The following is a 25,172-nucleotide window of genomic DNA, read 5'->3' on the forward strand; positions in this document are numbered from 1 at the left end:
AACAGCAGCATACCACTCCGATCTCGGCGCTACTGGTCTGAGGTTATCCTCATGAGTTCAGTTAAGCCGGTCATTAAAGATTCTATGATTTTATTAGTTTTCTTCTAAACATGCAGTACATTGTGAGTTTTGTGATGTAATACAAATGTCTGTTTATTATTTGTCTTGAGAACTAGTATTAAATGGCAACAATTATGTATTGAATGTCTATTGTTATTCTTTTATTTGTTGGGAATTAAATGCAAAGGTATTGGGTTGTATTAGCCTTTGTAAATAAACGGTAACATTCTGGCATATACCGTAAAATCACTTGTGTACTTTATCACCTGATTATTTATGACACAACAGTGTGAGCTACTCGACCTGTTTGCAGTGTGAGAGTCAAGCAGAGAACCGGTCTGTTGAGAAACAGGGCGGGGGCAAAAAGTGGGTAGAGCATGAACCGACACTGGCTGTTAATCAAGAGACAGTTTGACTGTTTGCTGTAAAGAGACACACAATCTGTGTGTAAATAGATAGAAAGCTAGATCTGAAGTGGACTACAGAAAGGAAGGTAAGATGGAAATATGACTCGTTTAACTGACGTTTGTTATAACACTCTTATTGATTAGAAGCTGGACTGAACACTGTGAAACATGTCATCCCTGCTTCTGCAGGTATGTTTATCTCTCTCGTTGTTTTCAATCTTTCCACAGTACAAAAACCCAAACAGCTTCAATGAAGGGTCAGGGGCTTGTGGCCATTATATCCATTTTGGTGTCCATGGCAATGCTGATGATTATTCTGAGTCAACAACAATTGTTGAACAAAACGTACAAGGATACAGAAAAGCTGCCGATGGAGTTCAAGAGACTCGCTAATGAACAATCACAATTAGATTACACTAGAGTCCTGGTGGAAGGGATGCTGGTTCAGGGGAAAAAAATAGTGGAGAATCTGGAGGCTGAGTTGGCCAAAGCCGGCCCAGACATGGAGAAGAGGAAAACAGAAGTTGACGTCTGTGTAGCAGGAAAGGTGAATTGTTTATTTTTTGCTGTTTTTTGCTTTAGCATCTCTCTTTCTGCTCCTAAAAAAAATAGTGGACATGACTGTGTGGCTCTTCACCGGTTGTGTGTTGCTAGTAAAATGCTGCAGGACAGGGCGTGGTCTAGGAAAACAAATCCTCACGCTTAGCTTGCACACATTTCTTTGACATTCCTCCTGTGTGACAAGGAGAATGATGGTAGCCAGCACAGAAAAACGTGAATGACTCTATCTAGACTGAGCTAGTGTCAGGTTTGGTTTGCCGGCTCCTCGAAGAGGACCTGCTCCGTATGTAGATACACGTAAACGTCTCATCTAAGGCAACGAAAACACCACAATTCTTATTTGCAGGTGATTATACACTAAAGGATACATACTTACTAATATTATAGTCCATTTCTACCAATAGAGCTCCCTAAATTCTACACACTCTTCCTTTAAGTAACATTCGAAGGTAGTTGCTAATTCACTTTTATGCCACTTTATTTGTGGTGTTTCAGATGACTATACGTCGTAAGCGGTTCCATTTACTCTCTAAATGTCTTAGATGGCTTCATTTAAAAAACAGAATTACAATTTTCAAATATTTCAAGAAAAATGAAAAAAAGCCTCATTAAACATCCGACAACCCTTCAAATCCATCGTGTGAACATGTAAAACCAACTTCACCTCAGACCCCGATAACAGTAAATGCATTGATGCATCAGTCAGTAGTAACTATGTAATATTGAATAACATATCAGTCATGTGGTAAGTTTTTCTGCAGAGCAAGTACTTTAAATAGTAAATTGCATTGATTATTATTTTACTTAGGCGGGATTTTGAATACAGGACTTCATGGTTAACAGATGCGACAGCGATGCTGGAATTGTTTTCACCTTGTGAGAGTGTTTGTTGTCGTCATGTCAAAATGCAGTCATGGAGACACACTGACAGAGGAGGCTTATATTTCCATATTAAAATCTGTGGACGGATTGTGTTACTGCGATAGCAACCGAGCCAGATGCATTCGGAAAACTTTGCAGACGTGTAGTTCAGATCAGAATGAAAGTCAAATTCGAAAATGTCTGAGGTCCGAGTAGGGGCCTCGGTCGGGAGGGAACACACCCTCCAGTTAGAGCCCACCAGTCTTAGAGGTTGGATGTAATTGTAGTGTATAAAGACTCACAAGTACATATTCAGTGTTTGTGTAACACAACTTCCATGTCACATTGACTGACATTTCTCCCACACTATCGTAGCAAACAGAAGCAGACGAGCTGGCCACCAAGGAGAAGGAACTCACAGAGACTGAAGGTATGACACACAATGACCTCACAGATCATTCTCAGCTGCGAGTGCCATCATGTGGTGAAATACAATTACTGTTTGATTATAAATTGTTCCTTCTCTTCTCTTTTTTTTTATGTCACTAAAGCATCTTTAAAAGCAGAGTCTGACGCCTGGATCCAAGAGATTACAAATCTGAAAGCACAAGTGGTAGCGTACAGGCCAATATGTGATCATGTGAAGGATGAGAACCAAGCTAAGTAAGTCACAAGTACCAATCAGACATTTGTGGAAAATGGAGCATAAATAGTTGAATGATATTAACACAGTATAATTATGTCTTTTAGGACATCGTGTGGCACCAAAGCTTAACCTCTCGCCTGAAGAAGATGGAGTAAGATCTGAACTCTCAACAATTGGTAAACTCACGTTTACTGTTAAAGTTTTATATTGAAAGTGATTACCGGATGTGGCGCTACGTTACGTTGTCTGTCTTGACACTAATGGTGAAGGTACATGTTGTGGCCACTAGAGGGCCTCACGATTATTAATAAACTACATTCTGTTAAAAACTCAATGGAGCTGAAACTGAGAAAATCAGCGTATTGATTAACAAACGTTGGTGTTTTTACATGTCATGACTACCAATTTTTTTAAAAGACAGTTGTATTGTAATGTTTCCCTAATTACCGTCTTACAGTGCAAACTAGTACAACTGCCAGCTAGCAAGAAAGCTAGCGAATGAAACAAGCAATGATGACAGAAAATGTTCCTGTACCAGTTTATCTATGTCATCCTGAATTTACATTTTTGGAGATTTATGTAAAATACGACAATGTATTGACTCACCATGTTGCTTCTGACTGAGAGCCACAGGTCAGAAGTTTAATGCTAATAAAACACATTTTAAAACAAAGCGGTTCCTGCGTCTCTTGGCTGTTTAAAATAAGTGGAGAAATGCTTCATTTATAATATGTGTTGTATGTTCCCACATCATTAGATATTGCTAGTAAATTAATGATACGCCGTACCGCCAGGATTCACGGGACACGCTAAACAGTTCAGAAAGCTTTTATTCTGACATTGTGGACAGGAAGTACAACTATACAATTGTGTCTGCTTTGACAGTAGTGCTGTTGTAGTTAGTCATTGCGGCCACAAGAGGGCATAGAAACTCAGGATTTGTCAAAACTATTAACAGAGCAGGTTGATTAACAAACCGTAAGAGTTTTTACTATATCAATTCTAACCATAATGCTGTGAAAAGGTATGGTATACAAAAAAGATTTAACACTTGTGTTCACCAAAACTCTTAATATACTATTGTGTCTGTTTCAGCGCTTGTTAGAGTTTATGGTTAAAAACAGCATTTATAGCCCATAGAATACAATCACGCGTAGACACTGTCCTCTGGCGGACACAGTGTGTAACTACATCTGTCTCTGTATTTAATTTGAAAGTGCCTACCAGAAGTGACCCTGTGTAATTGTGTCTGCCTTAACACAAGGCACATGATATAGTAACGCAATGTGACCACTAGATGGCAGTATACAGCTAGCATTGCTCTTTTGCCAGCTCTCATTCTTCATCTGCATATACAGAACCGATAGCATATGATTGCTTCCGGTATACACTTTCAAAATAAAAGTTTTACATTAAAAGCTCAGTAGTGTAGTTATAAATGGATTCATTTCTAACACTACAACCATGACGGCACAACTTCCCTAGCTGGCAAAATGTAGCTACCTCTATTTTCGGTTCCCAAGTCTCCTAGTCTTGTTGCAAAACAAAAAGTATATATTAAACGTCGTGTGGTGGCCGCCTGTTTTCATGAAGTAGATGATAAACTCCATCCTGTGAATCGCAGTCATGACGGTCTGAGAGCAGAAATTTAGCAACTTACAAGTATTCATGCATCAAGTGTATGTTTGTTAACTTAACCGGTTGATTTCACTAGTTCGGAAAGAAGAATGACTCTGAAAACGGCCGTAAAAGTACATCAATAACAAACAACTTCCGGGCAGATTTTCTGTATTTCTCTCAATGCAGAACTAAATGTTACCTTAACAGCTGTGAGAATAATTAAACACTGTCACCACGCATAAACTCACGTTTACCGTTAACGTTTTATATTGAAAGTGATTACCGGAAGTGTCACTAAGTTACGTTGTCTATCTTGACACTAATGGTGAAGGTACATGTTGTGGCCACTAGAGAGCCTCACGACTATTAATGAACTGCATTCTGTTTAAAACTCAATGGAGGTGAAACTGAGAAAATCAGCGTATTGATTAACAAACTTTGGTGTTTTTTACATGTCATGACTTCATATTTTTATCAAAGCATGTATATGTATTTTTCCCTGATTACCGTCTTACAGTGCAAACTAGTACAACTGCCAGCTAGCAAGAAAGCTAGCGAATGAAACAAGCAATGATGACAGCAAATGTTCCTATACCAGTTTTTATTATCTATGTCATCGTCAATTTACATTTTTGGAGATTTATATAAAATACGACAATTTATTGACTCACCATCTTACTTCTGACAGAGAGCCAGAGGTCAGAAGCTTAATTTAATGCTAATAAAATACATTTTAAAACAAAGCGGTTCCCACATCACCAAGATGTCTGAAGAAGATGAAGGATCTATGATGTACTGATGTATGAAACCCCTTTACAATGCAAACACTGTCATCACGACATTGCTTTGTTAATCGTGGTATTTAATAATATAAATCATTTGCACATATTGCACTAATGTCTGTTCCTTGTAAAAATCTTGACTTTCACTAATGGAGGGGAATGTGCAAGCCTTGACCAACGACCGATCAGCCAGTTCTCTAAAATACCTCAGAGGTGAATCTCATGAACCTTCAGTTGTTTACACGTCTAGTTTAGTTGTTTTTCCACTTTGTGTTATGCAGTGCTGTTAACAGTCTTGTCTTGTTTTTTTTCATATAACAACATGATCCATCAACAAATTACAGATGTAAATGTGAATCCTGTCAATCTATCTCCCACATACAGTAATGTGTAACTTTGTACAATTGAAATATATAAATGCCCCACAGAAAGTGCAGCCATATTCATTATTGTCATCAAAACCATAGTAAATATCATAAAATACTAAATACTTTCAAATAATTTGATGGATGCTGCTGCCCTATGCTTGTATACACGTTCATTTCCAGCATGTGCTGCAAACAAATGTAATGGAAATCCAATACAAATTGTTAAATAAATAAAAAATGTCACTGTTATATTGACAACATGGCTAAACATTTTGACTATCTTGTTTGTGAACAATGATAGAGGACTGATTGGCACTGACAAGGTCACTGACATAAATGTTGACTGTGAGTAAGTTACAGGCTGTTGCTGGTGATCCATTGTTTGGTGCCGTTTGTAGGAATTGTTTCGAGAAACACACTTGCTGTTTTGCAAATGTTAACAATTCAAGAAATGTAAAGCAATTGCAAAAAACTGTAAAAGCCAAGCTAAAAGGGTGATTTTTAGGCTTATGTTTAATGCTGTCAACACCTCAAACAATCTCCATTCAATTATTTATTTCTCTTAAGAAGCACAAGAATTATCTTAGATTATAAAAGAACAATTCATCTTTTCTGAAAAGTATGATGAAAATCATCCTTGTGACGACACAATTGTTTTCAAACACCTCATGTCTTCTGTCACAGGACCCGAGTTTCTCAGTGCCCGAGGGTCATCAGATTTTAACAATAACAATAAAAGACCAAGTTCTTTATTTTTTTGTCTGTCTCTTTGGTGTCAGTTTCACACACATGGTAATATTATATAACTGATATAATTATACCATGTGTGTGAAAATGTTAAACAGTCAAAGGTTCATTTTACATCAGACGGGGAAACAACTACATGAAGCTACTTACTTTGATTACTTTAACATTGTAATCAGTGAGCTTCAGTTAAGATCAATTTAGTTCATCCAGAGGGGAGTTGTTGTTTACTGATTCACTTTGTGTGGTATCCAAAACACCAACACTAGCTCCAGGACTTCCAGTAATTGTGGCTTCTCAAGTGTACCTGTTTGGGGGGTCACAGGTGTAAACGTGAACACCAGACCTGCAACTTCAGAGAAGACATGGACCAACAATGGTGAAATGTGATCTAACAGCCCACAGGGGGTCCATATAATGAAGACTGACCTGCTCACAGACAAGAAGACACCAGGAGAGAGAAGGTCTTGAGCACGTTGAGTAGGCTACTAGTAGCTGAATAAACAGGTGTAATTAAACATCATAAGATGTGCTGGGCAGATGTGTTACCTCTTTGCACAGAGCCAGGCTAGCTGTGTCCTCCTATTTCCAGAGTATCTATCTCACGAAATAAATATAAAATATGGAACTCTTTGATTCATTGAGTCTGTAAATCAACTATAAAGAGATTTTTAACGCTTGTTGTGCCGGTAAAAACTAATTCTAATTTGAAATGAATATCGAGCGTGACATATTTCTAGCAGGTATGAAGGCGCTGTGGTTTACAGCAGCTTAGTTCTAGCTTTGTCTTTGCTGCTGACCTGGAGCATTCCCGTTCTGGCTGCGCAACCAGACCTGCAGCCGCATCACCACCCGGGACTCGCCCTCGAAGGGAGGGGTCTTCCACCGCAGGGAGGAGGGGGAGGGGGAGGAGGAGGAGAGAAGTGAGTGGTGAGTGGACGCAGTTATGCCAACAAGCCGATTATTGAAGGCTACTGGAGCCTCTCTGTCAATTTGCGTCCGGTCAAACAAAGACGGACACAATACATCTGAGGCTGAAGTTTTTATTTTTACGGGGCGGAGGATTCATTCAGCAAATCACAGGGAAGTACTTTTTTTTAATGGCTGCAACTTTTTATGGATTTGAGAAAGCCATTGTTTCTATTATATACGATTTAAAGACTTGCAATGTGTATTTGCTAATCTGTAGAGAGCTAAAAGTGTTTTTTAGTTGCTGTGGTGTCACTGTTTTATATTTTTAATCTCAGTACCTGCGTGTTACTTTATGTTTACAGCCTGCCCAAAAGTATTTCAGAAAATTTTTTTTTATTTTGTGAAGGAAGTTAACACTAACAGAATGCATCAAATGAAAATGGCAGCTGCAGTTTACTTTTTCAGTAAGTGAACTTTACAACCAGGCCCCTACAAGCCAAGTCATAGAGAAAATAGAGCCCACTTTGTCTTGCCCAGTTTAAAAGTGCAAAGTATGAAAATGAACAGCCTCTCCAGGAGTATCGAGGACCAGAGAAACATTAGCGAGAGCCCGTCTCACAAACCGGAGACATCCAGGTACCGCAGCTGGAGCAGCCTCCGCTTCTCAAGGTGGAGAAGTGGCTCCCAGAGGACGAGCCCCCCTGGTACCCCCCTCCCCAAAGGCAGAGAAGAGGGCCGATGTGACCAAGACGCTCTTCTCCTTGGTTCAGACTCACAATGACGACTTTACGGCAGATCCAGATGGCCTGCTTGAAACCAACGAGGAGGGCGAAGGAGGCAGCGAGGACACAAAATCCTCATCGGACCAGTCCACCTACTTCCAGAAGCAGTTAGGGGCAATTTTGCAGCCCGGGGTCAACAAGTTCTCCCTGCGCATGTTCGGCAGCCATAAGGGTGTTGCTGCTGAGCAGGCCAGGGTCAAGAGCTTTGGAGTGTGGATCATCCACCCTTACAGTGATTTCAGGTAATAATGAGGTTGTCTTCAGAGTTTCCTAACCTCGGTTTCCTTTTTATTTCAGTGCTGTTTGTGGGAATGATTTCCCCCATTATTTCTACATTAACATGAACAGAACATGCAAAATGGGTGAAAACACAAGTCAGTAACCTTTTGCCAAAACAAGATTCCCCAGTTGGTCGTTAATCTTTCTCAATTTTCCTTTGAACGTATACAGTTTACATCCAACCGAACAGCCTGTGACGGTGCTGAGATCCAATTTTTCAAAGACAGACTACAGGACAGCAGCTGATGGTCGGTCTCACATGATAAGGCGATGAAGGGATTTGATTAGTGATACAGTATATAGGACAAGATCATCTGGATTAATGATACCACTGGTAACTCCCTTTCTCCCTGCTGATGAGGAGGTAGAACTACATTCATTGATCCTGTTAATTTAAGTGATTCAATGTATTCCATTTGAAAAACAGCCAATATTGTTTTGCTCTAGTTTAGCCTCACTTTTGGAGGATTTGTCAGATCATTCAGCTTTTGTGGCGGAGCACATCCTAGCAGCGATGCCCCGAGCAATCCGTATGTGTGGTCCCTAATAATAGCCGCCATAAAATCTATAACATTTTTAAACACCAGGCCTATGCCAGACAGAGAGGATAAACCCGTGCAGAGGGATTATTGCCCATAAGAATCCCTATAATTCCAATCTTGCTCTATTATGCAATAATACACAGACAGCTGAGGGGGGATTATCGGAGGCCTGCTCTCCTTAAACCTTATGCTCCAACTTCCCCTTTTTAATGGATGAGTTGGAATAGCACATTTGTGGTTACAGCTTTCCTGTTTCGTGGTTAAGGTTGGATAGCTGGTTTCATTTAGCATTTTGAATCCAATTTAAAGTTGGAATTTAAAGGCGGAATGACAAGCAACAAAGGTGCTTATATCCAAAAGTGGCGTTGCGATCACATTATATGGTACATGTTTTCACCACTCTTGTCAAATCTTTATCTCCTCCCTTATTGTTTTTAGTAAAGATTATTATACAAAGTGTTCAGGTTGTGACAAAATTATCTGAACTTAAAGTCAGGGGCTCTCCAAAGTCACTGGGTCTGTACCAACTTGCAAAGTTAACGTTTGTAACTAACAAGAGTACGCTGGATTTTTTAAATGATCCAACCGAAAAGCCAGCCCAGTGTTGAACAAGTCTTACAATGAATGTAGTGAGCAGCACGAGTTTCAAAAGTTGCTGAATCTAGCGAGAAAGTTGTCAAGTCGGCAACACTGTCAGCCCGTTCATGCCAGGCGGCAACCTCAGTGTCTGATAAGTGAAGCCAATGTAGAAGTACCTTAAACTTGAATTATTTCTAATGGCCATCAGGGGGCGACTCCTCTACTCTACTCCTCTACTAAGAAGTGTGATCGTATAGAAGTCTATGAGAAAATGACCCTACGTCTCACTTGATTTATTACCTCATTAAACATTGCAAACATGAGTTTATGGTCTCAATCACTAGTTTCAAGTCTTCTTCAATACAGCATGATGTTCATTTAGTAAATGATGGTCCCATTTAGAGTAAATAGACAATAGAACAGGGGATGCTTTGAGGCGTTGTCTGTCCTGGAAGTTGTAGTTGTTTTCATCCTACAACTTTAACCCTTTCACAGTTTGTTTTCAGTTCATGAAAGTTAATTGAACCATTTTGGTCCCCTAAAAATGTCTTATTCAGCGTTTGGATGTACTTTGCTCCACCCTCTCATTGCAAAACGCCCAAGATGGTGACGGCGAAAATGCCGACCTCCAGGCTTTAAAACAGCAGTCCACAAACCAATGGGTGATGTCACGGTGACTACTTCCACTTGTCTATGGTCCCTTCAGACCTGTCTCCGAAGCCACTCCCTCAAAATGATCATTATGAATGTAAACAAATAATAATGAACTAATGAACGTGAACATCAAACGTGGCTATTGTTACCACTCACAGCTGTCAAGCTTGTGGACGGCTCCAGTGACGCACAATGAGTGCAGATGCAGAGTGCGCACATGCAGGCAAGTGGAGAGGCAGGTAGGCCATCTAATCATTTAATTCGGGCCAAAGGGAATTATTGGACGGGTTTATTTCAGTCTTGCAACAGCAGCAGATACCAGATTTATTTTCTCTATTTTGTCAGAACATTTATTAATTATGTAATAGTTATAGTAATACTCAATCCTGGATTTAGATTCAACATAAAATGCTTTTATAAAACCACGTTCCTATTTCTGTTCCACTCCCGCTTTTATTAATAGCTAAAACGTCTAAAAGGTTGTCATACAGCAGAATTAACTCTGCCTCTCACACGCTTCATGTAAACAGCCATAATGGTGTCCAGAGTCTTTTTGGAGTTATTAGCAGCAAGCAACCACTAATCTGCTGCAACATGAGAGGAGATGATAAGTAGTCATGCAAACCAGCATGTAGACACAGACGACATGGATAGATGGAGGGATAAAAGTGAAAGAGAATGGGGAACTAATCTTTCCCTTCCTGTGTCTCTGCTCTGACCGGCTAAAGAACACTATCATTTTCTCACAGGGTTCATATTGTGATCACTGACAAGTGACGGTAGTCAGACATAGTCTGGTTCATATTCTGTTACTGTGCCTCTGTCATGAGAGAGAGAGAGAGAGAGAGAGAGAGAGACCCGAAGTGATTGATTCGTGATGGAAACGAGATGTAAGGAAACCCAAACCGTGTACTTGTGGTGTATAACAAGACACTGGACACTAATAGGAAAATGGGACTTGTATGACACGAAGCAGACAGGGATGATTGAAGCTATATGCAGCGCAGACATCTGGGCTTGAACATCCTAAAAGCAGCAGACCACCTATCAGACATTTCCAGTGGCAGTGACGTTTGTCTTTTCTTCAATGTCTTAATATTGAGCCCGCTGAGGTAAACACTGTTCATTGTTGATGAGAAGGGGTTCCTCTTGTGACAGCAGCTTGTTATGAGAGTACAGCTCTCCTTCCCTTGATGGTACACTATTTATTCGATAACTTCACTTGACCTTGATTGCTAATACTATACTATACTATACTATACTTAAAGGAATAGATTTGGACTTATTCGCTTTCTTCTTAGTATTATAGATTAGAAGATTAACGCCAATCTGTCAGGCAAGAGCCAGATCTAAGAGGTGACTAGCTTTGCTTTTGGCTGGCTGTGTCCAAAGGCAGAATAAATAGCTTAACAGCACCTCTAAAGCTCACTAATTATATATTATTTGTTTAATTCATATTCAAACAGAAAAGTTGTGATTTGTTGCGGTTACTACATAGGTAACTACGGTAGGTAAACTAAGCTAGATCGCTCTTGGCTCCACCTCCTTACTAAAAGCACATAATGCATGTAACAGACTTTACTGTATGTCACTGGTGTTTCTCTATTTAGGGAATACTGTAAGACACTCTGGAGCAGCTGCAACAAAACAAACACTGTAGACACCAATAGACTCCATAACAATTAATTCACTCATTATGTGAACAGATTTCACTATAAGCCTTCTGTTGCCTGCAGGGATAAGGCTTTTAACCTCCCGAACTCTGAACCCAAAGAAGTTCAGGTCGCACGATCAACTTGACAATCAGCATTATTGCCAGAATTCGCTCATATCCGTTCACACATGTATAAACCAAGAGCACTTCCATGTATGAGCCAGTAAGAGGACTTGTTCCTGTGTTTACAGCGCTTTCATTGAATTTGTAATGTGCTTGAAATATTTGTAAAGTTAGCACATTATGTAGCACACATAAATATCAAATTGCTTACCTGTATCATAGTGCATTTCTGTTAGCCTGCAAAAGACAGACTTAGATATAAATATAAATATTTATAATGTTTCTTTTATTGATTTCCCTCAGATTTTCTTTCAATATTATTATTTATTTATACATTGAAGAACAATTCAAATGTCCTCAATGGGATGCTCAGAGCACTAAAATAGCTTTAAACATGCAGCAAGAAACCGTATTATTTTATTAAGGAGCAAAAAGGGGACACTGGATGTATCTGGATCACTGTACAACAATAGTGGAAACGGTTTTGGTGTTTAGTTGTATATAAAATGCTCACAGCTTTACATCTGCACAACCATCAAATTCCCACCACTCCTGTTCTGTCCAGGTTTTACTGGGACATCGTGATGCTCCTGTTGATGATGAGTAATCTGGTCATTTTGCCATGGGGAATCACCTTCTTTGAAGACCAGAACACCGGGCCCTGGATCACCTTCAACGTCCTGTCTGACACTCTCTTCCTCATGGACCTGGTTTTCAATTTCCGCACAGGCATCCCGGTAGAGGACAGCCACATCATCCTGGACCCCAAAGATATCCGCATGCAATACCTCCGCACCTGGTTCCTAGTGGACTTCATCTCCTCCATCCCTGTTGACTACATCTTCCTCGTTGTAGACCTGGAGTCCCTGCAGGACTCGTCTGACGTGTACCGCACCGCCCGCGCCCTGCGCATCGTGCGCTTCACCAAGATCCTGAGTCTGCTGCGTCTTCTCAGACTGTCTCGCCTCATTCGTTACATTCACCAGTGGGAGGAGGTAAAGGGAGGATGAGGGATGAAGCTTGTGATGACATACAGAACAGTACACATCAGAAATTCAACTTTTGTCCAGTTTAATGTTGGTTTCTTTCTTCCATACAACTTCCTCTCTCTCAGATTTTCCACATGACTTATGACCTAGCCAGCGCTGCGGTGCGCATAGTCAACTTGATTGGTATGATGCTGCTGTTGTGCCACTGGGATGGCTGCCTGACCTTCATGGTGCCTATGCTTCAAGACTTCCCCCCAGACTGCTGGGTATCCAAAAACAACATGGTGGTGAGTACATGTTCATTAATACATACTCACATGCATGTTTTATATAAAAAATGTAAACCTGGAAAATAAATCTTTCTCCATTTATTGGGAAAATAGGTTTTTACTTAAAAACCATAATCCAAAATGTAATGTATGTGGAATTGTATGCTTGCCAGTTACAATTTTGCTTATTCAGCTGGCCTGCTGTGCACTGACTAAAAGACTGTTTAGGTTTCATTGGCAATTCATTTGATTCAATTAATGGAATAGTTTGAATGTGGAGATTGAAGTCCCTCTCTGACATTAGAGTGGTTTTAATCGTCTCACCTAACTCTCGTCAAGTGAATAAGTGTATTTCCCCAAATGTTAAACAATTTCTATAATTACAAGTGCACCAGTTGAAAACTGCATTTATTTTTCTTATAATGAATACCAAATTACATTAATTCCAGGAAACTTCTAGGAAATTATTTGGCGACCTTTATCTGTAAAATAATGTTACTGTAAAAATGTCACTTATGCTGCATTCATGTGGCTATAGCCATGTAAAGTATATTTTCTCACAATAACACTCCCTTCGTTGTTTACTCTGCCCTTCCCAGAATACTACATGGCACCTACAGTACTCATACTCCCTTTTTATGGCCATGAGTCACATGCTGTGTATAGGATACGGTGCCCACCCTCCAGAAGGCCTGACTGACGTTTGGCTCACCATGATCAGTATGGTCGTGGGGGCCACCTGCTACGCCATGTTCCTTGGTCATGCAACTAACCTGGTCCAGTCCTTGGATGCATCACATCGCCAGTATCAAGAGAAGGTAATCACCTCTGCACTGTCTGCAAAAGATTAACACACTAAAACATTTTGACCTTCAGCTTCAATTGTTTTGTGCACGATATGTCCGAATAGCTTCACGTGGATGCTAATGTCATTCTGGCTGCAAGGTTTAATATCACAGCCATGTTTTATATCATAGGCTTACTTGCTCGTACTTTATTCGTGGAAATTGTGCCAAATGCCTAGAGAATATTTATATTATCTGATTGATTTTGTGGCCTGACTCTGATCCTTTCCAGGGGATTTTCACAAGATAAATCAGAACGGATGGACAAATTATGTCACCATTGTTTTGGATCGCTGTTCGCTAATGCCCATTACAAATTAGTTTGTAATCCACTTAAAAATGGAAAAAACTACAAAACAAATATAATAAATGCGTATTTATTGTGCTTAGGAATAATTCAGCAAACACATGGTAGAAAATGTGACTAGATGTGACATCTGACATCAGCTCTGTGGAATTTCAATTGTATCCTCATGAAGGTCAAATGTCCATGTGTTTTGTACAAATGATTTCAGTATAAGCAAGTGGAGCAGTACATGTCGTTCCATAAACTGCCGGCGGATGTAAGACAGAGGATCCATGATTATTACGAGCAGCGATTCCAAGGCAAGATGTTCGATGAGGACAGCATCCTTGGAGAGCTCAGTGATCCGCTGAAGGAGGTGTGTTATTCATTAGACCATCCATTTGACTTTCTGTCTCTTGCTTTCTCTCCATGTCTCTCTTTATCGAGACATGCCCACACAGATGCAACTTTAAGCCTGAAAAAAAATATATTTATTAGTCTGAGTCCAAGAACATGAAGATATTCAGTTTACAATGATATAAAAGTAACATATCCTCTCATTGGAGTAGCAGGATTGTTTTCCAATTTTTCACATTTCTTGCTTGAAAATAGCTGACATGATTGCATATCTAAAAAGTTTGGATTCATTTTTTGTCCATCAATTAATCAATATCACAATAATATTTCAATGTTTATATTCTCTATATCATGATATGAGTATATGCAGTGTTATTTTTTTTAATAAGTCGATCAATGGTGTTGATAGCAGAAGTTTGCCCATCAAAATTTCCTTAAGCCAAAGGGGACATTTTCAAATGTGAGCTGATTATTAGTTAATTCATTGATTAGATAGTGAACAAAAAAAGCTTCCCAATGTGAGGATATTCTGCTTCTTGCAACTTGAATCTTTGGGTTTTGGACTGTTGGTCAGACAAAACAAGACATTTCAAAAAGTTTCAAGTTTTGTAGACCAAGCGATTAGTCCAAAAAATAGTCTGAACATGAATCTATCATGATCTATCTATCGTATCAACAATCATTACTTGCGGTCCTAGCCTTGTTTTGTTCAAACAAAGCCGTATATATTTTGTTTACTATTGCATAAGACAAAGAGAAGCAGATAATCCGTATCAAAACAGATCATTCATTTTCTATTTGATTAATCAATTGATTGACCAAACATCAGCTTCAGTTTCAGATCTACAAAACTTGACACACATGTAAAACAAGCATCAATAAATGTGTTTACTTTCTCAATAAAATGAGCTCAGAATCATTCATTTGAACAGCTGAATGTAATAAAATGATAACACGGTAACGTAGAAAATGTCTCAGCACCACTTATCTTAATGTCTTCTCTCTCCACTTTTTTCACCATGCAGGAGATTGTCAGCTATAACTGCCGTGGGCTTGTAGCCAACATGCCACTGTTTGCCAACACCGACCCTCATTTTGTGACAGTGATCCTGACCAAGCTGCGTTTCGAAGTCTTCCAACCTACGGACCTTGTTATACGAGAAGGAACGTTGGGTCGGAAAATGTACTTCATCCAGCACGGCAGCGTCACTGTCATCCCACGTGGCAGTAAAGAGATTACGCTCAACGATGGAGCATATTTTGGAGGTAAATCATTTGTGAATCATTTAACCTTCAAAATGTTTCCCATCGAATTGTTAGAGGATGGTTGTGTTTCCTCTCCTGTTGTTAAAGCTGTCGCTGACCCCTTTTCACTTTTTCTGCACTTGCTATACAAATGTATTGCTCATGTGTACATCATCTTATCATCCAGGCACTGCCTTGAATCTAAGATTGCAACATCAAATTATTTTATCGATTAATGATTAATCTGACAACAATTTTCATAATTATCTGATCAATTGTTTGGCCTAGAAATGTTTAAAAAATACTTTACAAAGACAAAGACCGATTGCAATTTCCCAAAACCCAAGATGACGTCTTCCAGTTGCTTGTTTCGTTTAACCAACAGTTTCAAAGCCAAATATATCTAGTTTACTTTCTTGGAACACCTAATAGTTTGACATTTTACGAGTTAAGCTTATTTACTTTCTTAATTATTGTTAGATGATAAGATTGGTACCACTTTGGAGGGGGGAAACAGGAGGAAACAGCTAGCTTGGCTCAGTCCATTATGCTTAGCTGAGCGAGCCAGCTGCTGGCTATAGCTTCGTAATTACTGTACAGACATGAGAGTGGTTTCATTCATCTGCTTCTTGGAAAGCGAAAGATTTTCCAATACATTGAACTATTGCTTTAAAGGTTAAACTGACTCTCTCTTCCTTGGTTCAGAGATCTGCCTGCTAACCCAAGGACGACGCACAGCCACCGTGAGGGCTGAAACCTACTGTCGCCTTTACTCCCTGAGCGTGGACAGTTTCAACGAGGTCCTGGAGGAGCATCCTCTAATGAGGAGGGCGTTTGAGAGTGCGGCTGTGGACCGACTGGGCCGGGTGGCTCGCAGACCCAGTTATCAGCCTCCACCAGATGAGTGACTTCCTCAGTACCAACGAAGAAAGACGCCCGCCTGCCAGAAATGTGGAGGATATTTGTCATGCTGTGACTGATCTTGACCACATAACAAAGAAACCTTTGTTGTAAATTTGACTAATTGCAGTTTACTTTAGTGCTCAATGATGGATGTAGAACCTCAGTTTTATTTATTTACACATTCTTGCTGCACTTGGTTGAAAATAGTGCACCTTCAGTTGATTTTGTTTTGTTACTTGGATCTCAAGTCGTTAGCTGAAATCTAATTTTGTGTTAGATCTTTGTATACAGTTCATGTTAGATTCATTGTGTCATTTACAAATCGATGAAAAAAAAATCAAAATGTTCTAGTTTCTTCAGCAACTTTGGTGATACATGTGCTTTTTACCATTGGCAACACTAGCTTTTCCAAATGTAAATACTGCTTTAATACTTATTTTTAGTTGCCTGAACGCTTTCTGGCACTGCAGTTTCATAATCCATCACATCATTTATACGAGCGCGAGGGCACCAGCTGGGCTACACATCACATGGCTGAATGTAGCGCTGATTCTAATGATCCCTCAGATCTGAAGGTTGCATCAAGTCACAGTTTAATACCAACGTTCACTGAGGATAAGCTGCTGTGATGTAATAACTCCAACTGTACAGATACAGATTGTACACAGTTATGCATCATTGTTTAAATGGCCACATTTAATAGTGCTCAAACTTGAAGAGGTAATCTAAAACAAATTACCTTTTCATCTCTCCAATTCAGTGTCCAGTATTACTTTGATTTCTTTCCACACATGGACTTAAGTTACTGACTTTCCTGTTGAATAACACTTCCATCTGTTTTAATTATCTGCTGGCAATTAATATGCAAACAAACATTTGGCTTTAAAAGAATATCATATTTATCAGAAATAGCACATATATTTATGTTGATGCAGGGAAAAAAACGTATGATTGATCTGTGCAACTTATTATCAGACAAAATAACAAGTATGTGTGCTATTAGACTGAATTTATTCATACAGAGAATTTATTTCCCAAGTAATTTTGATGCAAAGAAAAAAAGCCATTGTTTATCAAATGTCATTTTACAGCAATGTAAAGTGAGAATGCAGTCACATGAATTTGTTCAAATTTATTTAAACTTTGATGAATGATCCTCTTATTTATGTAATGTAAATATACATATTTATACCCTTTAAACATGAATATGTTTTTTTAGCCTGTGCAGTTTGTTTAGACACACGCTCACACACACACACACACACACACACACACACACACACACACACACACACACACACACACACACACACACACACACACACACACACACACACACACACACACACACCAAAACCAGTGACCATTATATTCCCATTATATTAATATGTGCTAGTAGTATTAAAATCAATAGATTAAAAGCAATAGATGTCACCTTGTAGAATGGCCACTTTCATATATATATATATATTGTTTTGTTTTATATATATATTTATGACATATAGCTTTATGATATATAAGCTGGCCCTGTATGTTAAATATTGAAAGTCTTATTTTTAAAAAGTGATAAGCAAGTATAGCTCTCGAATGGAGTGAAAAAGTATAATATTTCCCTCTGGAATGTAACTATTAGAGTTGAAGTATTATACAGTAATCATCAGCACTAAATTGAAGTAACGTTACGTACTGTATCAGTACTTCTAAACATACACTTACAGACTGACCTTCAGTGAGGGTAAATTGTTGTTATGAAATAGTTTTTTATTAAATGCAAAGAGGGCGGTTCATAGTCAGCATGTTGTGCAATCAAAACTTTTAAAGAAGCCTCCACAGCGCTGCAGCTGTGTTGTTGATGACAGCTTCCGGCCGTGTGGTCTTCACTTCCTGTCAGTGTTTCATAAACTCGGGACGTACAGTTAGACAAGGTAAGCAGCGCCAGTTGTTTGCTAACTTACATCAAACCCGTTTATCATTTAACTGCTTTTAATGCAGCTGCCAGTAAGGCTGTTATAAACGAGTTCATTCATGTTTTGTCACTGTTATATCTGGATGCTACGTTGTGAATCCGCTGATGTTATTCTGACATTACAAGGTTAACCGCTAGCTGACTTAGCGTAGCGCCAGTCTAGCAGTAGCTAACGTTAGCTATATCTGCATGGGGCTCAGGTGTGCTCCTTAAGCGAGGTAAAGTAGTTTAGTTGTAACGTTATCCATGATTGTTCCATTTTCTAAAAGTCTGTTTATCCGAAATATTACAGCTGGGAGTGTTATGTGGATTGATAACATTGCTGGCTCTCGCCCTCACCTTCGTTAGCTAACTTCTCTCAATAACGTTACCTCTGACATAATAACGCCTCATAACAAGTTACACAGGATCTCTCGCAAAGCTATTACAGTGCCAAACAAACGTCTATTAACATGTCTATTGGTCGTTACCAAAAAAAAGAAAGTAAATCTAGTGTTTGTAACCTTTGTTGAAATAGAACCAGCATCTGCTTTCACTCAACGTCTGTTGATTAGATGCAGCTTAATGGTATGAAAAAGCTATTTAGCAGCCATGACAAAATGTTGTTTTTACAGCTTGTTGTTTTTACTCCTGTAATATGATGAATGTGTATTGTCATTTGATAGGGCCATGTAATGTGACATATATAACTAATGCTCTGGTTGATTATTCCATTAGGCTATTTTCAGCTAGCATTCTTCAGTTTTGTTTTTCTGTACTAGTCTTTCAGAATCAGAACCGTTTATTGCCAATGTATGTTTCACATACAAGGAATTTGTCATGGCTGATGGTGCATAACAGACAATAACATTAAACAATAAACACAGTGGTACCTTGATACCTTACCTGAGTTTGAAACCAACACCAAAATTATTCATACCTTATTTGAGAAATATGTTTTTGTACAAAATCTTTTTTCATTTAGTAAAAGAAACCAAACTTCTATTTTGAATATTGCCGATTGACAAGCACTTGTGCAAGAAATTTGCCTAAAATAAGAAATATTTTAGCTTAAATCAGGAACTTTTGGATCAACAAATATTTAAACAAAACTAAGAATTAAACAACGGAATTTGATGCCTACTTTCAGTCCTTCACAGTTTGTCATATGTTAATGTGTTTAAGAAAGTGCTGAGGTACAATACCCTGGCCATAAACGTGATACATCTTGTTTTAATAATAATATGTTTAGTGTAGAAGATACTTGATATTAGAAATATTGATGTCTGTCTTCTCTGCTTTAACTTCTAGGATTACAAAGGAAACACATTTTATTGTGCTATGTTTAACAATTATTGTGCGAATAAAGCTCCAACAGTTTGTCATTTTGTTGAAAATATCTATTTTGGTTATGACGTTTTCATTTTTTTAAGCAAAGCTGTCAAACATTCTCTTCTTTTCTATGTTTTATATCATTGTAAACTAAACACCTTTGGGTTTTGGACTATTGGTCATGCAAAACAAGACAATCCAAGATGTCACATTGGACTCTGGGAAAATGTGATTGTCAAACATAATCAGCTAATTAATCAATCATGAAAATAATCATTTTGCAGCCCTAACAGTGATTATCCAACATTTTCTTGTTAAATGAAAGCAACTTAAACTATCTGTTTGATTTGTCTCTCCTCTGTGCAGGAAGGATGCTGTCTCTGTCTCGAGCAGTGGTGTGTGGGGTGGCCCGTGCTCCAGCTGCTGTCAGTCAAGGGGGAGTGACTGCTATCACCCGATTCAACAGCACAGCTCAGGTACCTGACCTGTATTTTGAAAAAATGTAAATTGTAAAAATATGGTTAAGATGTAGACACTGATTGTGTTTGTCTCTATTGCTCAGAGTGCTCCTAAGAAAACAACATTTGGGCCTCTGGCAGATGAGGACAGAATTTTCACAAACCTTTATGGCCGCCATGACTGGAGGTAACACCCCTTACCAGCTTATTCTTATGGGCTCTGTAAAATCTGAAACATCATATCCATATTGCTTCTATTGATCCTCACACAATACAAAAGAATGTGCTGAGCAGTTAAAGAACTGAACAGTTAAAGAAGAATTCCAGTCATACATGCCTTTGACCTGACAGATTGGAGACAGATTGTAACGTTATAAATAATTTCTTTTGGAAAAAAAAAAACACAACTCAATCCTCATCCTCTCATGTTTGTGCTTCAGCCTGAACGGGGCATTGAAGCGTGGCGACTGGTACAAAACTAAGGAGATCCTTTTGAATGGAGTTGACTGGATCCTCAATGAGATCAAGGGTTCTGGCCTACGCGGGAGAGGCGGCGCTGGTTTCCCCACTGGCATGAAATGGAGCTTCATGAACAAGCCCAGCGATGGCAGGTCAGTGAGTTCCGCTTTTTTTTTTTTTTGCTTGATATTCTCATGTGTCTTTTTTTTTTACCAGATTCATATCGAAACACAAATGTCTTACAGAATGTAAACCAACAGTGAAGAATGTCCATGTTCCTTAATTTGCCCCAAGTATTTGTGCTGGTACCTCAAAATAATAACAGTAGGTGTAAAATCTTCTTAGCATATTGGGAGTGATGAATCTTAAAAGTTATTATGATTGTAAATGACAATTCATTTTACAGTAATGTTTTTATTATTTATTAGAAGTAACCAATTATTGCAAATGGCAAAGACGGTATTTTGCATTCTTTTAACATATTTATATATCCAAAGCTTGATATTTTATTTATCTTTTCTAAAAGACGGCAAGTTTATTTTTCATTGATTCCATTCCTAGGAATTAAGAAGGAGCCATTAAGGTCCGAGTATGCAATTCCTTAATGATTTTCACTGAACATGAATTCACAAGGTCTCTTGCAATCAACATTTGTTGAAGCTGGCACAATTGACTGGAGCAGCTTTGAAATCTTGGTTGATACCATGAAACTATATTTGGATGGATGTTGTTACCAAACATCCGCTCAGACTGTTTGGACACATTCACCACAGTGGCTGCTCTGAGACAAAATTAAGTTTGCCATACCTATTTAACCCAGTTCTAATGTCTTGTATAGGCCAAAGTATCTGGTGGTGAACGCAGATGAGGGAGAACCTGGCACCTGTAAGGACAGGGAGATTATGCGGCATGACCCACACAAGCTTGTGGAGGGCTGCCTGGTGGCTGGGAGGGCCATGGGGGCGCGTGCTGCTTATATCTATATCAGAGGAGAGTTCTACAATGAGTCGTCCAACCTGCAGGTAAATATGAACACAATGAAACCTGAAATATAAACCTTTAAATAATTGTACATTGTCTCACGGATGTTCCACGTCAATTTATGGAAATAGGAATTAACAAACATTTCAGTAGCTTAAACAATATAACGTGTCAGTAACATTCACACAATTCTCTGTAAAATCAGTAAATACTATTTCATGAATCAATAGTTGCTTTGGAATACAACACTGAAACATTTGACCCCATACTAAAATGTTTTAATAATTTGTATTAAAATATAAACAATACTCATGACAAACACCCAACCCACCAACAGATGCAGAACAGCAAATACAACACCATATAACAGAGAAAAACCTTTGTTTATGTGTGGATCAATACCGTGTTTCTAAAAAACTAATTGGAATTGTTCCCAAACTGTTCAGACCTTGTTCAACTTTCGGTTCAAATCATAGGTCAGTCTCTCTAATGGCATAACAGCGACCTGATTCCAAATAAGTGTCTTGTTTGATTGATTTGTTAATATATGTTGCTTATAGATCTGTTAGTTTCAACACTCCTCTCAACATGATATTATCCAAAAACAATACACAACCACTTTTATGCACATTTGTGCTTCAAATCATTCTCACATAATTCAGCTAAATCAAGGATTTAGCTGAATTATAAGAAGAGGTCCGCCAACCAGTTTTTTCAGCGTTCAGCTCCATTTGACATACCGTGAAGTTCAAGAAGGAAAATTAATGCTCAAATCCACATCATCTTAATTTCATTATGAGGTATACAACTATAACATGTTAACCAAAAATGCAGTTTACATTGTTGCATTGTAGTGCATTGCAGTGTTGTCTTAATCAAGTTTATTTTGACATAGTGCAGGCCAAGTGCTCATGACTGTAATAGGAGATTTGTAGAAAACACAACGTATGATTGTATAAGACTAAGTAGTAATTCATCCTGTAGCATTGTTTTTTTTCTATTTCTGCTCTTAGGTGGCTATCAACGAGGCCTATGCTGCAGGGTTCATTGGAAAGGACTCCTGTGGCACCGGTTATGACTTTGATGTGTTTGTGATGCGGGGTGCTGGAGCGTACATCTGTGGAGAGGAGACTGCTCTTATCGAGTCCCTGGAGGGAAAGCAGGGGAAGCCCCGTCTGAAGCCCCCATTTCCTGCTGATGTGGGTGAGTTAAGGTGCACAGAGAGGGTTTAGCTTGTATCCCACAGTGCATTCTCACATATTTTCTTCAACTAGTTATTATGATCTGAACACAAGTGAGCGACTGCAAAACTCTTGTTCTGAAATATCTTTTCTCACTTCTGTTGCTATCTTAAAGGTGTGTTTGGTTGCCCAACAACTGTTGCCAATGTGGAGACTGTAGCCGTGGCGCCCACCATCTGTCGTCGTGGCGGCTCGTGGTTTCTGGGCTTTGGCAGAGAGAGAAACTCCGGCACAAAGCTATTCAACATCTCTGGCCATGTTAACCACCCTTGCACCGTAGAGGAGGAGATGTCTGTCCCTCTGAAAGAGCTCATTGAGAGGCACGCAGGTACTATGACGCTAAGAATGTGTCACAAAATGTATCTAATGAGCCATCTTGACTCATATCACTGAGACAATGTTTTTGAGTAAATATTAACACTGTGGGTCTCAAACTGGTGTGTAGAGTGAGCTGTTTGTAGTTGTTATATGACTTGAGTCAGGGGGTTTTGTAAAAAATCAACTGAATGGAAGAAAATTACTTTTTCCTGGTGAATTAGGAAAGCCCTCCTGTAAATAATTCAGTGAAACTGGTGGAATTCCGAAAAAACCTAAATGCATCATTTGTTTATCTGCCCTAAGGGGGTCACAGACCGAAAAGATTAAGATGGCTTATCATAAGCACGCCCTAAATAACTGCTGTTTTTTTTTTTACTTAATCGAAACGAACATCCGTCTGGTAGGTGGTGTGCGTGGTGGTTGGGATAACTTGCTGGCTGTAATCCCTGGTGGCTCCTCAACACCGCTTATTCCCAAGAAGGTATGTGAAGAGGTGATGATGGACTTCGACGGCCTCCTCCAGGCTCAGACTGGCCTGGGCACAGCGGCAATTATCGTCATGGACAAATCTGTGAGTTGCCAGCTCTGCTCCATAATTCATCCTGCATAAATGAATCATCAAACATCTGTTACATTGGTGGATGCATTCTTTTTTGCAGACGGACATTATCAGAGCCATTGCCCGCCTGATTGAATTCTACAAGCATGAGAGCTGCGGTCAGTGCACACCCTGCAGGGAAGGTAAGAGCTACTTCAGTGTCATTTTCTGCACCGACCATAACACCACACATATTGGGTTTTTCAGTGTCTCGTAATACCTCTAAATTTCCCTTTCACCTGCTTCTGTAGGAGTGGATTGGATGAATAACATGATGTGGCGGTTTGTAAAGGGTGATGCACGGCCATCAGAGATCGACATGATCTGGGAGCTCAGTAAGCAGATTGAGGGACACACTATCTGTGCCCTGGGAGATGGTGCGGCATGGCCAGTGCAGGTAAACACATGGACCAACAGGATCAATCGAAAAAATGAATGGGGCACTGTGAGAAATTAATAAGTTAATATGTTGCCAGTTGTATGGTAGTGTTTTGCATCACATTGACAAAAGTTTCCATTATTTTGTGAATTGTGATTGAGGGTGGACAAAGATTACTACAGAACTCAATAAACAGCTCTTCAGCAGAGTAACAAAAACTGAATATGATAAGTTTCATAAAGGAAAGATTGATTGTAGTAGATTTAGCTAGGTGTAGCTATGAAGAGTAAACCCCCAACCACAAACCATAACCTAAAAAAAATACTCTTAATCTCAATTTCAAACCTTTACCACTTCTAGGAACACTTTTCTGTTTTTCTACTTTTTTAATGTACCATTTTCCTCTGTTTTCTCTTTTCTGTGTTCTCAGGGATTGATCAGGCACTTCAGGCCTGTGATGGAAAGTCGAATTGCTGAGCACCAGCAGAAGCAGCAGGCCAGGGCTTAAATGGCTCCTCTAACTCCTTGAACTCGTTCTTCTACCTATTTGCCCTCAACCCTGTGTTGTTTCTTTGACAAATTATTTAAAGCAAATATGTGCCGTCTCATCACCTTATCATCAAGTTTTACATTGATGTGTCTGCCTTGTCTGATAATAACCAATAAAATTCTATGAATCTAAATTGTACTAGACTTTCTTTTGTTATTTTAGTTTTATTTTAATCTTTTTTAAAGTGTTTAACATCTAGAAAATTGTGGAAAGGAACAACTGGCAATATACATTTTGTTCATATAACGAGTAGTTTCAGTATGAATTGTTATAATCAAAGGTTATTAAACCACTGAAGACTGAAGCACTGCACTATTATGCAAATGTTTTTTCTTCTCCTTTTAAAAAAAAGAATTATCATCGATGTTTAGGAATTAACAGTGTGCAGTGAACATTAATAAGCAGAAAGTTTAACAAAGCCAAGGTTCACTATTTATTATAGA

General features: G+C 39.0%; 3 protein-coding genes across 3 annotated transcripts; all 3 read left to right on the top strand.

The window, feature by feature from the left end:
• Positions 1 to 423: 423 nt before the first annotated feature.
• Positions 424 to 3,202, top strand: LOC306708011 (uncharacterized protein). Its single transcript, XM_079175696.1, has 5 exons — positions 424 to 553; positions 696 to 1,014; positions 2,265 to 2,319; positions 2,441 to 2,552; positions 2,640 to 3,202. Exons 2-5 carry the CDS (start codon positions 718 to 720, stop codon positions 2,662 to 2,664), a joined length of 489 nt encoding a protein of 162 aa, XP_079031822.1. The 5' UTR covers positions 424 to 553; positions 696 to 717; the 3' UTR covers positions 2,665 to 3,202.
• A 4,619-nt stretch (positions 3,203 to 7,821) lies between these two features.
• On the top strand, positions 7,822 to 16,473 carry hcn3 (hyperpolarization activated cyclic nucleotide-gated potassium channel 3; the record flags this gene model as incomplete). Its single annotated transcript, XM_079176247.1, has 7 exons — positions 7,822 to 7,985; positions 12,140 to 12,569; positions 12,689 to 12,850; positions 13,432 to 13,650; positions 14,193 to 14,339; positions 15,346 to 15,586; positions 16,271 to 16,473. Exons 1-7 carry the CDS (start codon positions 7,897 to 7,899, stop codon positions 16,471 to 16,473), a joined length of 1,491 nt encoding a protein of 496 aa, XP_079032373.1. The 5' UTR covers positions 7,822 to 7,896.
• A 1,869-nt stretch (positions 16,474 to 18,342) lies between these two features.
• Positions 18,343 to 24,856, top strand: ndufv1 (NADH:ubiquinone oxidoreductase core subunit V1). Its single transcript, XM_079176272.1, has 11 exons — positions 18,343 to 18,393; positions 20,112 to 20,221; positions 20,308 to 20,390; positions 20,644 to 20,814; positions 21,501 to 21,684; positions 22,657 to 22,846; positions 23,000 to 23,212; positions 23,607 to 23,773; positions 23,862 to 23,943; positions 24,052 to 24,197; positions 24,610 to 24,856. Exons 2-11 carry the CDS (start codon positions 20,117 to 20,119, stop codon positions 24,685 to 24,687), a joined length of 1,419 nt encoding a protein of 472 aa, XP_079032398.1. The 5' UTR covers positions 18,343 to 18,393; positions 20,112 to 20,116; the 3' UTR covers positions 24,688 to 24,856.
• The last annotated feature ends 316 nt before the right edge of the window (positions 24,857 to 25,172 follow it).

The sequence above is a fragment of the Pholis gunnellus genome, assembly GCF_910591455.1.
Source record: "Pholis gunnellus genome assembly, chromosome: 16".
Lineage (NCBI taxonomy): Eukaryota > Metazoa > Chordata > Actinopteri > Perciformes > Pholidae > Pholis > Pholis gunnellus.